This window comes from Cydia strobilella, chromosome 1, assembly GCF_947568885.1.
Source record: "Cydia strobilella chromosome 1, ilCydStro3.1, whole genome shotgun sequence".
Lineage (NCBI taxonomy): Eukaryota > Metazoa > Arthropoda > Insecta > Lepidoptera > Tortricidae > Cydia > Cydia strobilella.
Genome location: NC_086041.1, coordinates 19,039,394 through 19,058,435, shown reverse-complemented (window position 1 = coordinate 19,058,435; position 19,042 = coordinate 19,039,394). Strand labels below are relative to the sequence as shown.

The 19,042-nt window shown below is 35.5% G+C and overlaps 2 protein-coding genes across 2 annotated transcripts in view; both read left to right on the top strand.

Moving 5' to 3' along the window:
• The window catches only part of LOC134746653 (START domain-containing protein 10), a 50,446-nt gene extending 42,201 nt beyond the window's left edge, over positions 1-8,245 (top strand). The window contains exon 6 of the mRNA XM_063681158.1: positions 692-8,245. Within this exon, the coding sequence (XP_063537228.1) occupies positions 692-1,048 (357 nt within the window). The 3' untranslated portion in view covers positions 1,049-8,245. The remainder of the gene's footprint in view (positions 1-691) is intronic.
• Positions 8,246-15,681: 7,436 nt separating this feature from the next.
• On the top strand, positions 15,682-18,670 carry LOC134741231 (uncharacterized). The gene is made up of 3 exons (XM_063674326.1): positions 15,682-15,850; positions 17,495-17,648; positions 18,454-18,670. The coding sequence occupies exons 1-3, from the start codon at positions 15,682-15,684 to the stop codon at positions 18,650-18,652; spliced, it is 522 nt and encodes a 173-aa protein (XP_063530396.1). The 3' UTR covers positions 18,653-18,670.
• Positions 18,671-19,042: the final 372 nt, after the last annotated feature.

Sequence of the window (19,042 nt, the reverse complement as noted above, 5' to 3'; positions counted from 1 at the left end):
CATACAATAACAAAGTTATTATCATTGTCAAAATACTTTTGGTCGCTACTGTACGAGTATATACGTATGTATTTATCTATTGTACGTATATCGTCGCCTATCACCCACAGTACAAGCTTTGCTTAGTTTGGGGCTAGGTTAATCTGTGTCAGATGTCCCCTAATATTTATTTATTTATATATCATACCGAGCTGGCGCCTCGGTTGGTACAGTAAGCTTTAGTTGAAATAACTTCTTTGGTTTTTCATTAAAAAAATCTAAATGTTATTAGGTATATTAACCCAATGAGGTTTATTTGTGTTATTATTTCACCTACTATAATTATTGCCATTGGGCATTTTTCTGTAAAGTAATACACACGACCTTTTTTCCAAAGTAGGTAAATTTAATATTTTTCCTACTCAGAATCACGAGCTCCTTCGATCTTACTAGAAGAAAAAAATCGACCCAAGTTTTATTTTTCCATTCTTTTACCATCGTTCAAACACTGTACGGCGGTAACGGAATGGAGAGTACGTAAAATATATGTAAATTTTGTGTCATTTTTTTCCTAGGAGGATGGGATGGAATCAGCTCATGATTCTGAGCAGAAATAAAATTAAATTTACCTAAACGAGTGCATCACTTTACAGAAAAATGTCCAATGGCGAAGTTCTATGAATAAAAAAAATATTGTTTTTTTATATTTCAGTGTGTCGATCCTGACGCACCAGTGCCACCTGCTCAGGAGCCTAAACCAGAGACTTCAAAAGCCAAACTGGAGTTGCCACAGAAACAGATAGAAAGTCAGAGTATCGAAGACCTGGGAGACATATCATCAGAATTCAGCGTCGAGGTGGAAGAAGAGCCGGCGGACTTGAACCAAGACCCGACTAAAAAGAAGGGGAAGTTTTACAAACTCGTAAAGTCTATGAAGAATAGAAGAAAGAGTGTCCAAGTCGCTAAAAGTGCAGATAATATTCTGGAAGGTAAACCCGAAGAAAAGGAAAAGAAAAAAGGGTTCAAGTTCCATCGTAGGTTTAGCATTAGCAGAGGACGGGAGGATTGAGCTTATTCGAGTTGTGAATTCTGGTTACAGAACGGCAGTGTAGGTACGACTAGATTTTAAACAGAACAACGTTTTAAATATCAGTCAAAAGGCTAGAAGTAGCTGATAATAAAAATACGGTTAAATACGATTATACGTATGTATAACTAGGTAGGCAAGTACTGTGTCGCCAACGTTACTGAAAATGAATATGGTACTTTAAATAATTACCTATCGCTAAACCGATATTAATAAATAAATAACGTTTTACTCACGAGTTTCATGACCTTCAATTATTTTTGTATAAAAATTGTGAGCAAGACATTTGATTAAATTTATTTGATTAGCTACCTATTTCTAGCATACAATGTACACGTCATAAAAGAAACAATCTCAGTTTGAGCTGATAAGTAGGTAGGTACCTTCATTTGGTGATCTTCAAATCTCAAATAATTTTGCACTTTAGGTATTTCAAAGGTACATTTAATAAAAATGACGATAAATACTGGTACCATCTAATTTATTTACTAAAGTTGTTCTCCCTGAAAAAAATATATTACCGTATTAGACTTAAGAGCCAATTTGATCTTTACTTGCTCATGGGCACGATCTCGGGCCCGACGTCGGGCGAGTTGTTTGCAGTTTCAGGAAATATCAGCACATCGTTAACAATATTCGAAATGTGGAAAAATAGTTCAAGTGCAAAAATATCAAACATTTAAAAATCTTGGCAATTAGAGACAAACAATTTTTACATGTCAAATATTGTTAAAGAGGTTCTAGTATTTTGTGAAACGGAAAACTAGGTAAATCGGGCCCATTAGCCAGTGTGGATTTAATTGGCCCTTTAGGTTTTTAACTTTTAGGGCTGATTTTATGAACTTAAAGTATTGATGCCTTTTACATGTCTCTAAAATCACCGAGACGAAATGTGTAGAGCACATTTCAAGATTTAATTTAATAGTCACATGAACCTAGTGGCCACCATACAATCGAAGTTACGCTCCCATTTTAAAACGACATTCTGAAATAACATGAAGATTGACATGAACATTCAGGTTTTCGATGCTACAAATTGTAACACAAAGAAATTTAGAGCTAGTAGAAGTTTTAAGTATAGTTTGTCAAAGGACTGTCTCGTTTCAAACATAGAGATAATCATATTATCTTTGTCTTACACTAGTACTAGCACCAAAAAGATAAAGGATGAGTATTGTTTTTTTTGTTCTTATTTAGTGACAAATTTTTCAAGAAGCCAAGTTTCAAGAAATGTTGAGCTTGTCCTTGAAATGAGAGCGTAACTTCGATTGTATAGTGAGCGGCTTTTTGGCGGCGGGTTGGTGTTACTCTTAAGCCAGGTTGGTGTTTAATAAGTACCAACAGTTAAATGGGAACTTTGATGTGCATTTTTAAAATATTATAACGTGACAGATATTGTTTTTCTACCTTGTTGCCAATTTTGTTTATGATTAACAATACTATTGTGGATAAATTATTCATAATTACAAGAATACATGGCATACTCCATGAAATGTAAACTGTAAAAAGTAAACATCGTTACCTATTGTTTATCATAAAATAATATAGTCACAAAAAGAAAAAGTCACTTCTTTTGATTCGTAGTTTATTTTCATGTGTACTAGGTACGCTGTCAATGTTATTTCGGAAATGTAAGTAACTACGTTTTGGATATGTAACACAATGCAAAAAAATAAGATTCAGAGCTTATTCAGTAATTTTGATAAGATGCCAGTTTGTATGTCTGTCGATGTTAAAGCGACTTTGTTGATTACATGTTGAGATAGCTAGTGATGTTCTAAATAAATAGATAATTTTACTACTTTCTAAGTAAGTCCTCGATTAGGTTAGTTTTACATTATTCCGGAATCAGAACTATATTTATGGGATAAATAGATATAAGTATACCTGCTGTTTTTCACATTACATGTTTTACAATTGTCTTCGCTTAAATTAATCAAACAATAACTTTTTTAAACCTAAAATTGAGAGCAAGAGCCATATCACCATGATAAAATATCATTTTTGTAGGACGTTAAATATTAGTCAAACAAAAAAATCAATAACCTAAAGAGAATATTTACAGAAAATAGGACACTTACGAGTATTATGTATAAATAGGTAAACGTAAATTATTATATAATGATTTACAGACAGGATTGATGTTTACATTTTTACATTTTATTCCATTAATTCTACGCAGATAAAAAAAACTTGAGACGGTCTTCCTTGTAGAATGTTAGATATAGATTTCAAAGTACTAACATTAAAAAGATTAAGAATGTCGTTAAGGCATACATGCAGTGTATAAAGGGAGCCATCTATAAAAAAGTTCATTGATATTGGGTTGATTGATTTAGGATTTTTGTATTTTTCCCGGGATAGAGAAGCGGTCTAACATACTATTATTGTATAAATGATAATTATTACAAGGAGCTATGAGAGCCCAAGGTAATATGACCTTCCGAATCGTTGGCATGATTTTACATTTAAGTAGTAGAAGTCCCAAACCTACATTAATTTATTATTGTATTAACATTTCAAAATTGTATATGATCACTAATTTCTATTGATGAGGCAGCTTAGAATTTAAAAAAAAATTTGATTAGAATACTATATTAGATGTAGATGGTCCCCTTTATGTCTTTATTCTGGCATTTAACCAACATTTATTTGGTGAAATTACCAAATTTTGTAAACAAAAAAACGTGTACAATATATATCATACAAAAAGTTTATTTGCTGGATAAACTGGTAAGTACAAAAAATTAATCGTGCTCATGTAAAAAGGTTTAAGTAGGTTTGTGTGTTAACAATAGATTTTTTTTCCTATGTCGTCGAGAGAATTCTATGAAACTTACCTACATAAAACAGACGGTCCACTGGAGAGCAAAGCGGCCAAAATACATAAGATAGGAATGTTAGCCCTGGTTGAGGTAAACATTAAATATTATTTTTTCACTTATTAAATAAACCGTGTTGTTTATCGAATTTAAACTATTGTGAGACATACTAACATTAAATAATTTTACGGTTTAGACTTACTTGTTTTAGTCACTCGCGCGACATGTTGTTGCGTTGTTTATATTTTTTTCAACACACTTGCTCAAAACTACGTTTTTATTCCACCGCTTTTTGGCTCATAATCCTAGATATTAAACACGCGTGCTTTTTCAGTATATTATAATACTCGTACTTTTTTATTATATTATCCAACTGAGTTAAGAAGGTAACTGATTGCTAATAATATGTATAAAAACAGAGCCTTCTTAAATTGGTCGATTATCTAGATTTTACCACGCGGACTTGCGTCCGGGGCAAGGGGCGGCAGGCAGTATGACAGATTACTGTTTTAATTAAAATTTGATTAATATGAAAGTTTCTTTTTTTTCCTCGCAAGTGTGTTGAAAAACGTCGTATGAAACGCGTGTCCATTGGTCATTACACACATCGGCTTTCTTATTGCGCGCTCGCTTACAGCTCGCGCGCACAATATTGCCTCGTGTGTAATGACCAACTTAGAACACTTGTATCACAATGTACTATTATTATTATTTCGAACGAGCGAGCGAAGTGAAGTGAAGTTCATCTTACATTCAACTTGGAACACACGACCGGCTAGGGGCACGTACCGGCATTTCGATGTTTTTAAGCTGAACTATCAGAGGATAGTTTGATGGACAATAACTTAAGTAAATTTGTTCTAATTTAAATGAAATTGAGTAAACGTGTAGATGCAGGCAGGATATTGTAGTCATTAAATTATGAGCAGGCTCGATTAAGGGGTTATGAAGCTAGAAGAGCCTAGAAGGCCAAAAAGCTATTTGTGAGGGGCTTTGCTATTCTGGTCATCTTATTTGCAAGAACGTATGTTCGAGTTTGGTTTCAAATGAAAGTGCTCGGTTTACACATTTATAATATCGTTTTTTAATGTACGATAAAAAATAATCAAGATTTATAAAAGCGAACTAAAATTAACAAAATAGGTAGCTATTTGACATTTCACAAGAAAGATTACGGGTTACCACAGATACAGTTTATTTTAATCTCTATGGGTACTTAAATCTATCAGTTAAGGGCTCCACAGACCTTGCAATAAATCCTTTGCCGACTAGGTAGGTGCATTCAATTGATCTAACGTTTTGGCGAACCGCGAGTTCTCAGTTCGGGGCGAAATACTAGGTAGTACTTACTAATTAAATAAAATAGTCACAAGTAACAGAGCGGCTCTGCTTTCCAGTAGCTCACGCTGTAATGATAGCAATAACCGTTTTTATCTGTGATAGTCTGATAGTATTGTGGTTTGTCGTTATAATTCCAAGTTCAAGGTCGATCATTATTCCAACTATGCCATTGAGACGTGACGGACTATTTGAATCGTTCGCAAGATCATTATTTTCTTTGGCCGGAGAAAATTTAGCGTTAATAATAACTTAGGGTATTCGCACTATTTTACAAAATCTTACTTATATACCTATATATTGTTTTTAAAATACTTTAAACAATTTTATTGCCAATCAGTGAATAGCACAATCGGATTAAGTCTAACCTCGAAATCCTTCCAAAGTTATGAAATTTGGTATGTATGTTAATTAAAGGTCTCTTTTTCATGTCCACACTATTTGACATTTGGGGACCTCGAGGATTCGCAGCCGTCTTGCAAAAATGTGTAATATCCTGGAGAAATTTGCGTTTTACTCGAAATATACGTCCTCTATGAAAATATGGTGTAAGGCAACATTAAAGCTTATTAAATTCTATACAAAACAGTCCTAGATATCTTTGCGGAAAAAATACATCTTGTTATAGAAAATAATAGCTGAATCCAGATTTAGCGCTTATACCCTTTCAGGGGATATTCTCTTAATATGAAACTTGGAGGAATATGAATTCCACTTTTGTCCATACATTTGTACACGTTCTACCCCAATATCAACATTTTACTCGACTGCGACTTAAACAGAAAGTAGGGTTATGGGTTTAAATACTGAAAATCAGTACACCCTGTAGGTCAGGATACTGGACGGTTTTTTTTAAATGGCATATCGGTAGATTCCTCTTGCCCTTCACAACCTGTTTACACTTGTTTTATTAAAGAAAAATCAATACAGCCGCCTTGAGAGGATGCCGAATATTAAATCATATTTTTATTTCTAGCGCCTAAACTATTGAGTGGATTTCAATAAAATAAACATCAGTAGATCCATAATCGGTACACGAGTGATATGCAATACAAATTTACTAAAATAAATGGAGGAAAAATGTTTGTACCTTGTATTTTTTTTAATACCTTTCAAAAAAGGAGATTCTCAATTTGTTGAACCTTTTTTTACAATATTGCGTCTAATTTTTGGCTAATTGTTTCGTTTTTACTGTAGTACTTGTACCTACTTACGTAAAAATGTCTTTAGTGGCATATGCGCACACAAGACGAAGATATGCGGGTAGAAACACGCAAAACCCTTCTGAATAAAATAAATACCCATATTTTAACAAATCTGAAAGCGGGCTGTTTGTTAAAATGTTATGTGCTTTATTGACAGCCTCAAAATCAGTGGTACAGAATTAAAGGTCCCGTTTTCCGTTTTGTTATAGGTCTATATTTTATCAAATGTGTGCCTTTCTCTATTTACTGTCTTAACGCTTAAGTATAAATAGCTTGTTCACGTTGTATTCACTTTAATCATACCCCTAACTTTACATTAATATAGTAAATATTAAGATATAATATAATTCGCTCCTATTGAAAACCGATAAAAGTAGGCAGAAAATTGGAAAATAGTCCAATTTTCAAGAAATCACTTCTTTCTTCTTGAGTTAACATTCGTTACACTACTAACAGTAAACTACTACTAACTTATTACGAAAATCGATCAAAATGAACCTAATCAATTTCATCCTCGTAATTAACATTGAAAATTAAAGTTCGTCTGCGACTTGTATCTTTTTGTTTCTATTTTACTAATAACTGGTTTGAGCAAACTAACCAGTTTGAGGAATAAAACGTATTTTGAGAGAAGAAAGTAGTAAGTTGAGTAATAGTTAATCCTGAGAAAAAAAGAACAAACAATTTTGTTAGTCTAATTGACTACTAGCACACATTTTGATGTAGGTACCTACTTATACTATTTGGGTATATACATACATATTTACTTCACATACCTACAAAAAAGTACTAAATGCATGACGTACCTAAGTTCTATTATTGTAAAGGCTCAATTTTCAGTAGTATTCTGAAGGGAATTTATGTAAAGTATCACGCGTTGTGTATGCACTGTTAAGAAATACTAGAGGCGTATTTAGATTTATTTAAATATGATTATGATTTGATATTAAATTTGGAGCGAGCGAGATGAACATATTTTTAAATACGCGGCCAGCACTCGGTAGATAAATCTATTACCAACTTATTATTTTCTTAAACTATAATTTCTTCAACGAAAAAAGTCACTTTTGGCACTGACAGATCAGTATCATATAGGAATCAGATCTAATATCTAAAACTCGAATTGGCCTGTAAGTATTTACAAAATCGATAATATACTCGTAATTTCTACCTGAGTGGACCGGTTTTAAAAATTCGTAAGTACGTGTATTTAGTTGAGTGACATTTTATTGATTTTAAGCAAGATCTTATAAATAATATAATTTATGTAACATGTACGTGGTATGTATGGTACATTGTGCCAACAGGTTAATTCTAAGACGAAACTGACTGCGGTTTGTATTTAGCTAAATTTATTTGTGATAACCGACTTTTAAAAGTAGGAAGAGGATTTTAATTACTCGAAATAAATTTTTAGTATAGAAGGGTGTCAAGTAGTAGGTACCTACCCAGAAATGATTCCAACTTTCAAATATATAGCGGAGAGGCAAAGGAGACAAGACCGACGGAAACGCTGCATACTGTTTCTTTTTTTAAACCGCCTATGTGTTGCCTTTGTCAGATATAATAGGTACACTAATATTGTAAAATTTCTTCCATGTCTTATTAATAAAGAGGTTAATCTTATATCATGTTACTTATTATGTGCAACAATTATCAACATAATCATAATGCTTATATCTATATGCTCTGTTTGTTGAAGAAATTAGGTGTGACAACACTTGACCTGGTTAAGGTTTATTTACAGGCTTTGTTGACACTAGTTGTAATGCTAAATTTGTATTGTAAATATATTATATGATGTTATATTGAGATTTGTGAATTTCATTTAATCCCTATCCTAGGAGGTATTATTTTTATTCTAGGAGGTCCCGAGTTTAAATCCTGGTAAGGCCATTCATTTGTGTGTTTAAGACAAATATTTCTATAGTTATGGAGTTATGGATGTTTTCTATGTATACTTATAAGTATTTATATATAAATATATACCTATGTGTGACCTCGTCTAGTACCCTAAACACAAGTCTTACTGACCTTACCCAAACTTGGGACCTGTGGTTTCTAGCGATGTTTTATGCGATTTTTAATCGACATTCTGAAATAGGTAACATTAAATTTGACATGAACATTCAAGTAACATTATGACCGACACTAGTTATCGCTGCCAGAAATTGTAATACAAAAGAAATCAGTAGTGACAGTAGAAATTTTACATACAAAACTTCTACTTGCTCCATTTTCTTTGTATAACAAGTTTTAGCAACGAAAACTAGTATATGTTACGTCAATGTTCAAATTACATAATTTTTAAGAAAAAAAAACCGACTTCAATGGGGGATGCCGCTGAAAGTTTACTTATTGTTGATAGTGCACTCTTAGATTCCAGACAATGAAATGAAATAGACAGCATATTTTGCGTAATTATCCTAATCCATCTTTTGACTAATTTTGCCTATTTGCCTAATTATTATAATATTGCCTAATAATGTAGAAAAGGAGGTAAAACCACCCACTTTTCTAGTAGCATTTCGTTTTTGTAAGGGTCGCAGTTCTAACCTAACCTAACCTAACCTACTTTTCTGATAGCATTTCGTTTCTGTAAGGGTCACAGTTCTAACCTAACCTAACCCACTTTTCTAGTAGCATTTCCGGGTCCGGGTCTGGGTCCGGATCCGAGTCCGGGTCCGTGTCCGGCTGTCCGGGTCCAAGTTTGGGTCAGAGTTTGGTCCGGGTCCGGATTCGAGTTGGGGTCCATGTCCAGACCCGGGTCCGGGTCCGAGTCCGGGTCCAAGTTTGGGTCTGGGTCCATAAGGAAGAGAACAAATCGCCAAACGTGAACTATGTGTTATTGAAGAGTTTCATTTGATCATCATCAGCAGTTCCACTTAATCAAATGTCACTTTTTTAAATGTAAATGCTGGATTTGTTGATGAAAATACAAAAATCACAATATGTATGCATTTCACATTTGAGGAGTTCCCTCGGTTCCTCATGGGTCTTATCATCAGAACTCGAGCTTGACAAAAATATGCCTTAAAAACTTAAGTTGCTTAACAAACATAAAGAAGAGGACAAATCGCCAAACGTAAACTATGCGTCATTAAAGAGTTCCATTCTAATCATCATCAGCAGTTCCACTTCATCAAATGTCACTTTTTAAAATGGAAATGCTGGATTTGTTGATAAAAATACAAAAATCACTATATGTATGCCTTTCACATTTGAGGAGTTCCCTCGATTCCTCATGGATCCCATCATCAGAACTCGAGCTTGACAAAAATGTTTCTTGAAAACCTAACTTGCTTAACAAACATAACGAAGAGGACAAATCGCCAAACGTGAACTATGCGTCATTGAAGAGTTCCGTTCTGATCATCATCAGCAGTTCCACTTCATAGAATGTCACTTTTTTTAATTTGTAAGTGCTTGATTTGTTGATGAAAATACTAAAATCACTATATATAAGCCTTTAACATTTGAGGAGTTCCGTCGATTCCTCATGGATCCCATCATCAGAACTGCGTTTTGACAAAAACGGGACCAATCTGTATGTATATACTTACAATCAAAAAAAGAATTTTCAAAATCGGTCCAGAAATGACGGAGTTATGGAGTAACAAACATTAAAAAAAAAAAAAAAAACACAACCGAATTGATAACCTCCTCCTTTTGAAATCTTGAAGTCGGTTAAAAAACAATGCGTATAGGTTTTTTTGACTAACACTTTCTTACTAAGAAATACAAATGATTGGAGTTTTTCGTCCGGTTAAAAAAAGGGTAAAACATTATTACTAAAATTGAAAGACTAAAGTATGTAGCAGGATAGCCTTTGAAAAATTGCCCCCAGAGATTTTTGTTCAAAACTATTACCAGATGATGCCCCGTGATAAGAAAATATTTCATACAAATTTTTAACCCTCTACTGCTCTTTTCCTCAGTCACCCGTTGTCCCCGTCGACCACGAACGCTGTAAAGGGTTCGAAACGTCGGGATGTATTATAAATTCAATATACGCGATATAATCCGTTTTCATAGTTTTATTTTATTTCATCAACGTAGTAAAGGTGGAACACTGCGAAAAACAAATTCCTTTCCTTGGTACCTTCTCTATGTAATCCGTAAAGCCTTGCAATAGGTATAGTGCGACATAAAATACTAGAAATTACATAAAATGGAACTAAAAAAAGTCATACGAAATTGTTGCCATGTTAAAGCCTTTTACGTCAAACATGTGACAGTTACGTAGGAAGTGGCGCTCTCAATAATTTTCTTACAATTTATTGTCCGACTATATTATTAGTATATACAGGGTGGAAAAAAATTATGGGAAAACCTTAAGTTAGCTCATTTTACAGGAAACATTCTTTTATTTTTAAAAAGAAACAAAACTGCATTCAAAGATTTTTTAAACTTCGCTTGTCTCGCTCGGGAATCGAACCGACTAAAATTCTAACAACAATTTCGTATGATTTTTTTTTAGTTCTTTTTTATTTAATTTCTACTGCATATTTTATGTCGCACTTAATACCTATTGCAAGGCTTTACGACGGGTTACATAGAGAAGGTACCAAGGTAATTTTTTTTTGCAGTATTCCACTACTAGGTTGATGAAACTTGAATATAATGTAGATGAGATGTTGGTTCACATTTAGAAAAAAAAATGGCGTTAGTACCACTATCCTAACTTGTTATACAGGTTGCTACATTTTTTTTTAATTTTAAGAAGGAAAAGGTTTAGAAGGCTCTTATTTTTTTAACAATACTTTTAGGTTGAAGTAATATTTGTACAAAATATGAAATCCGTCAGTTACATAGTTAAGGAGAAATTAAATAAAAATGTTTTAGGGTTAAATGGATGCCGCGAGGTTTCAATGGGCAGTAGAGGGTTAAAAATTTGTATGAAATATTTTCTCCTCACAGGGCATCATCTGGTAATAATTTTGAACAAAAATCTCTGGGGGCAATTTTTCAAAGGCTGCTACTTCCTTTGTTGACTATTTTCGTAGATACGCTGTAAAGGCACACAACTCTTGATTTGTGCGGAGTTTGACCCGCACTTTGCGGGTTTGTTCATTATTTTGCAGCTGTAGATAATTCAACTGAACTTTGACCTTGTTTTAAAAACCATTCACCGCCCTATAACGTGTGCTCTTAAAATTCATAAAATTGTGGTAGGTTGTTTATTTAACATACGTAATGGTGGTCGTTGAAGCGATAAATTAGGATTGAGTTCGGGTTGCCGTAGGTAAGGTATTTAAGCCTATGTGCGAGCTTGAAGCATTTCCAGTTCTCAGGCGTGCAGGCGCTAAGTTAACGTTTATGTGATGTTAAAATTTATTAGTTTTATTACATACAACATTGTTATTCGGCATTAACACATTTATCTTAAATCTTAAATTAATTCAAAACTGTACATGGCAATGCGGACATAATTAATGCAAAATTAGTGTGGCATTCTTTCTATTGGGACATGTGTGGCATGTGTGGGTGATAAACAACTACAACGAATATTTTGGTGTGAAAACACAGAGAAAGAAAACGGGTTATATTCAAACGAGGAGTGAGTACTATTTGTAAGTCTTTATAGCGTTTCTAAACTGGGCCCGTTTAATTGCTGTTTTCTGAAAAGAATTTATTATAGGTAAAGATAAACCAGCGATGGCTCATGGATAGGTTAAAATTTTACCAAAAATCGCTGCGGAAGTAACGGTATTTTTGTTGCTTTGTTTCTAGTTATCGTACGAAGGTGGTACCTGGCTGGATTATGGTCAGACACGCACTTTGCGTCTTATTTTTGCGTTTTAATTTAAGGCCCAAGTTTCCAATATTCTTACTCCTGTAGTTACACACAATGTTTTTCATTACAAACATAAACAAAAATATTAAATTATAAACGACAGTATTTTTAAAAGTATAACTCATTTATACCTACTTGGGTCGTGTGAATTAGACATAATAAAAAAAAAGCTATAACTCCCTGGGGAGTTATAGCTTTTTTTCACACTCCATAACTCTCGATGAAACAATATAGGCATTTGTCCTTTATTACACCTGCAAGAAATAAGATCTTTTTCCCTCACTAGCTCGGAAAGCCGTCTTTTATCCTTTAAAACAAGCGGGGAAAAACGCATTTTATCCACTAGTGTGGAAAGTAATTTGACCTTGAATGGAGCGTGTTTAAGTAGCTTGACAGATAATAAAACGTAAAACGCTCATAATAATGGTTCGTTCGATATTAATTATCATTAAATAAATGGTTTGAGAATCTAATAAAAAACACCAGATTTAGCTTTATTTAATGATTTTAAGTCATAAACCTTAAAATTCCATAATAAACGTTTGTTTTTAATAATTATGTTAAATATAATTCTGAACGCACAAGTTAAGTCGATGCAATTTCAAAACGCATCATTGACATTTCATACGTCAGAAATGTCAACATTGTCAACAAAAATTTTACTTAAAAACTTCTCACGTAAAAGTACAGAATTTCCAGAGTTTTTTGTTATAATATAAAAAAATGAGTGATTCCAGTTGATGAAGATGATCTAACGCCTGTGGATGTTGCACTTTCCTCGCTATAGTGAGGGGAAAAGTTTTGTGTTACACACGGGTGCAAATGTATTTTACTTCTCGTGTGTTAAAACACTCGCTACGCTCAGGATTCTATTTTAGAACCACTCGCTTCGCTCGTGGTTCAACTATAGAATCCTTTCGCTTGCTCGTGTTTCAATTCCACACTCGCGGGTAAAATACAACTTTGCACCCTTGTATAACAAATAACTATTTTCACCTCAGCAGCTCGAACAAGCCTACTTTCGTCACTCCCTGGAGTAAGGAAAGTGCGACTTTCCTCACTGCAGGGAGTGAAACAAAGTAGCTTTTTAATTTAGTGAAGGCCATGAACTGCCACTTCATACTTCTATTACAAAATGTTTTTTTTTTCTGTATTATTGTGTGTAATTCGAAATACACTAACCTTTAATATGTTCTCACTACTGAGGTGAAAAATTATGTGTGCAACACGTGAGCAAAGTTATTTTTCATCACGTGTTTTTGAGGCCCTCGCTACGCTCAAGATTCAAGATCTTTCGCTTTCTCGGGACTCAAAATAAACACTCGCAAGAAAAATCAACATTCCTCTCTTGTTGCACAAATAACGATTTCGAGCAAGTGTGATGAAAAGTAATTTTAAAAGTTTGATATATTCTTTCTTTATCATTGCTTCTGTCGGTTTTGCCCCTAGTATCCCATGCTCGGTTTGTCCAATGGTAGCCAACGGTTGGTATTATGGAAAAGCGCTTTTAACAATTCTCCATCGTTACTTAGCCAAAATATGTAGTTAGCGACTGCCAATGTGGCCAAATGTATCGGGAGACATCGTTATTTCTATGGTAACATAACAAAGATGTGTTACGTTACGATATACTTGGCCACTTTATTGCGGTCACTATCTATTTGACGCTGACTGTTATTGTTTAATTGGCAACAAGCAAGTTATATATCTGCAGTTATAAATATATAAATTACTATCGGGCCGTTCGTTTGTTTATATTTATCGTATGAAAAATACGAAAACTGCAAATAAAAAATGTTGTTGAGTTGCAAAGTATGACTCCGAAGGACGCTTAAAATTTGAAGAACTGTACTTCGAAAGAATGTATCTAGGTATGTTCCCAAAAAAACCTCAATAACACCGTGACATATGTACGTTATACAAAACAATTGGCAGAATAAAATTACTACCTGGTTACATTCTGAAATCACACTTGCATTACGATGCGGTGGTTCAAAGGCTCCGCTAATCGTCTACTCCACTCCACTAACTTTATCACGAAATACCTTTATACATTTTTATTACCTTTTAATATCCATCAATTTGTCAAAGTGTTATTAAAGCCTTCACTATGAACAACAAATGTACCTATCTACGGATAACTCGCTTAACGTGAGGTAGGTATAAAGGTACCCTAGACATATTGATTTTCATTAGAATTCGATTCACCAGTGGGGTCGGGCGACGCTGACAAAGGACAATCTAAAGGTGTTAGTGGTAAGTGTAGTAACGGTGGCGTAAATACAGAAAATACGATCTAAAACTAAATAGACGGGGAAAGTGTAATTTAGAAATATTAGACCACAATTATTAAAAACAAGTAAACACACGTGGGCTATAAAAAAACTTATTACCGAATAAGGCTTCCCGGGGCCCACTGACTATCAGTCCGCCGGACGATATCGGCCTGTCAGTTAGAACAAAAATTTGACAGTTCCGAACAACTGACAGGCCGATATCGTCCGGCGGACTGATAGTCAGTGGGCCCCTCTCTAAATTAGGTTTTATAGACCTTAACTTTATGTTGTCCATAGGATAGATTGGAACAGGTTTATTTTTAACCGAATTCGTATTTTAGTATTTTCATCAACATTTTTATAATAAACAGTGTCATTTGATGAATTGGAACTACTGAAGATGACCAGAATGGGACTCTTTAACAACGCATATTTCGATTTTGGCGATTTGTCCTCTTCGTTATGTTTGTTAGGCAAGTAAGTTCTAAAGAAACATTTGTATATAGATCAAGTTAATGAATAAAAAACTGAATAAAAAAATTTAATGTAAATAAAAAAATCATTTATCCATATTTAAATACCTTTTAACGTATTTTTATAAATCTTCATTTTTAGTTTTAAAGTATGTCGATAGATGGCAGTGAATTTACAGCGGTTACAAAATTTACTATGACAGTACCACTCTATCTTATTATATCCTCTTTGTTAAAACTAAAAATGGAAAAATAAAACAAATCTAAAAAAACCGACTTTAAAAAGGATAAAATAAAATATTATCCCGTTTTATATGCGCCAGCAACTGAAACGTTTGAAGTCGGTGCCAAGCCAAATTTTAAAAGCGTCAAAACCGTCAAATCGAATGCCAACCCTGGTGTAGTTTGATAAGGAAGAAAATAACCAGTATATAACCCGTATTGCTATTGTTACTATTTGGGTTGGCACCGACTTCAAACGTTTCAGTTGCTAGCGCATTTAAAGCGGGATAATATTTTATCCTTCAAACGGAACAAGTCCTGCAAATAGCTGCGTCACTCATAACAAAAACTCAAACTAAAAACCGGCCAAGTGCAAATCGGACTCGCGCACGAAGGTTTCTGTACGCAAAACACGGCACAAAAATCACTTTTGTTATATAGGAGCCCTACTTAAATACATACCACATTTACTTACTTGTCAGATGTCTCCGAATGCTACGGACACCCTGCTGCCGCAGCAGAAACCTTCTCAAGTGCAGCAGGCGAGGAGTCCACCGCCAGCCGCGGATTTAGAAAAGGCTGCCTCTACAGAGTCTTGCAAGGACATTGGGATCACAGAATGCACCTGCAGAGAGATGGAATTGGGAGCAGGTAAAAAGCCATCCATCAATTAATTGTACTGTAAATCGAACTCATTAAAAGGGCAGCCTTATTGAGCTTAGGTACTGTGTGTGGGACTAGGTCGATCTGTGTAAAATTGTCCTATAATATTTATGTATTTTATCTATTAGACACGCACGTAAATTGTATTGTATCTAATGGAGGTAGGTCCGAAGTATATGCCGTTACTTAGGCCTAATTTTTTTTTTACAGAATTTTTGTTTGCATGATGAATTATAGCATTGAAAATTAAACTCAACAATAGTTCAATAGGTAGTTCAAATATACTTTATTCATGTAGGCCTAGCAACAAGCACTTATGAATGGTGAATAATATGTACAAATAAGTACACGGTGTTTCATGATCCACTGAAAACCTAAAAACAGTTTGTTCAGAATCGATAGGAGAATCGATTGCGCTATATTTTAATGGGGGTAATTTTTTACTATTTTTACATGCTCAGTCTACAAGTTTGCAATGCAACAATATCAATAACTAGCATTTGACACGTTATTTGTCAATGAGCAACACCCTTAACTGGCCATTGGTAAACCTTATCTCATTGCAGTAAGGTATGCAAATGGTCAGTTAACAGTGTTTACTATAGTAACTAGCAATTGTTTGATGCCACTAAAACGACGAAGTATCTTGTGTAGAATTACCAGTCGAATAAAATTGTTAAGAAAAGTAACCAACGAATATTTTTTTAAATATTTATCGGATTAAAGAATAAATACTCAAGATGAGTTTAAAATAAAATAAAATGTTGGTGTGTCTCAGGTTTTCAGTGGCTCAGACTCCGTGTATATCTTAATGTTAATATTATTCCATCAGATTTAATACTAAGAATTTCACAAAAAGATCGTCAATGATAAAAATCACATTTGTTTAGCAATTTTAGATGATTTCTGCATTCACTTTACTGTCATGCTCGTTTTGTGAATAGGTAAATAACAATACAAGTAAGTGTGGCCCTAGTGAAAAAGGGTACAAGCCTCGGGCAGCGCAGGTGTAAAAGTATGTAAGTCACGTAATGCCCTTTTACACCTTAGCTGCGCGAGACTTGTACCCACAGGTATAAATATAAAACTCAATAAATCATTATAAAGCCGTTTTTATTCCTACAATATAATCCTATATCTATAATTTTTATAAAGTAATATAATGTCAATGTAGGGGAGTTAAAATGGCGCTTAAAATTTATATTTTCACGCGAATTTAAAAACAAGAAAAAATTGGCGGTTTGGGCGTCGTCTGCGGCTGAACCTAGCTTTCTGGCCGAACGCACAGCTTAGCTCGGATCAGCTCGGTCTGAAATAAATGATTTATTATTATTATAAGACGGGGCCAGCGTATCTAGTTACACAAGTCACGTCCCATGCCAAGCGATATCACTACATCACTAGCGAACATCCATTAGGGTGCCTGACCAAGATGCCAATCGTTCGCTCCGTATCGAACAATACGCTAATGTATCTTGGCTAGGCCCTCAGGCATTTTACCTACCATCCGCCGTGGACAGACCTGGCTCTAGGGTTGGCCGGTAGGTATAGGGTCGGTACCGAAGGCCCTACGTATGAGATCGTTTAACGCAGCGTTTATTATTATTCTCCGTATAATTCCTTGTGTTTCAGGAGACGCGGTGTTTACGTGTTTCGTGGTAGGGCCGCTGGTTGTGGGTGTGTGGCGTGGTACGTGGGGCCTGATGGAGCTGGCGCCGGACTACTTCCCCTACGCGCAGACTTACGTGCTTGCCATCATGGTGCACGTGTGCTTTGCGTTACTGAGGTGAGGAAACAGTGTTCTTGTGGTGGTTCCGCTGTTTTTTTTTTTTTATACCACGTCGGTGGCAATCAAGCATACGGCCCGCCTGATGGTAAGCAGTTACCGTAGCCTATGGACGCCTGCAACACCAGAGATATTACACGCGCGTTGCCGACCCTTTAAAAACCTGTACACTCCTTTTTTGAAGAACCCCATACTGTAGCCCCTCGGGAAAACCTCGGCAGGGAGCTCATTCCACAGCCGAAGCGTCCGCGGGAGGAAATTCCTCTTAAACCGCACAGTACGTGACCATTTAGGTGCTAGGGTGTGAGGATGAATACCCTGCCGATGGCGAGCGGTGCGGTGATAGAAAGCGGCCGCTGGCATCATGTCAAACAATTCTTCAGTATCTGGTCTTGGGTATCTGGCACGGGACGTGGGGCTTGATGGAGTTGGCGCCGGACTACTTCCCCTACGCGCAGACCTACGTGGACGCCATCATTGTGCACGTGCTCTTCGCGTTACTGAGGTGAGGAAACAGTGTTCTTGTAGTGGTTCCGCTGGTCTTGGGTGTCTGGCACGGGACGTGGGGCTTGATGGGCCTGGCGCCGAACTGCTTCCCTTACGCGCTACGTGTAGACCTACGTGCTCGCCATCATGGTGCACGTATGCTTCGCGTTACTCAGGTCAGGAGTCTGTTCTTCACCTATCTCTAAAGTTCTCGTTGTCGAATTTTGCAGATTTTGCAACAGACGCAGCAGGCCGAAAAGAATCAGACCTGCACGATGTGAATGTAAGGAAATTAACAAACATTCTGTTCTGTCATTAGATCATACCTGCTAGACCGATCAGTTGGAGCCTGGGGTGAAGAGAAACGCGCGGGGCGGTGGCTGAGAGAGCGCGCTCTGTCTCGGCTGTACTCCTACGTCTTCATATTGGCCAACGTTATGCACTGGCGCGGCGGCTGGGGACTGTTTGATGGCGCTGTGGCGCTCATGGTAACTTCAGAAGACGATAAAAACAGGTAATTGAGAGCAGTCAGGCTTGTATACCTATGGGATTCCAGTCTGAGTGCACTGCAAAATAATATACGTACTTTTTTTTATTCGTAATAATGACTTCTCTGCTACCAATTTTACTTATTTTATTTGGTAGGCAGGTATATACTATGTCTATGATAGGTATAATGTCACGTGTCACTAACTCGTCAAACGATAGTCAAACGCAAAGGTCACATGTCAATAAAAAATCAAGGAGGTGAGGGTTTAATAAAGTAGTATTTTATACAACCGTGATATATATAAAACTGATGATATATATAAATAATACCGATGATATATGTAAATAAAACCAAATGTATGCACGTGCGATCCCCGTACAATAGACATCGCAAGCTAGTCGGCCGCCGCGCATAATTG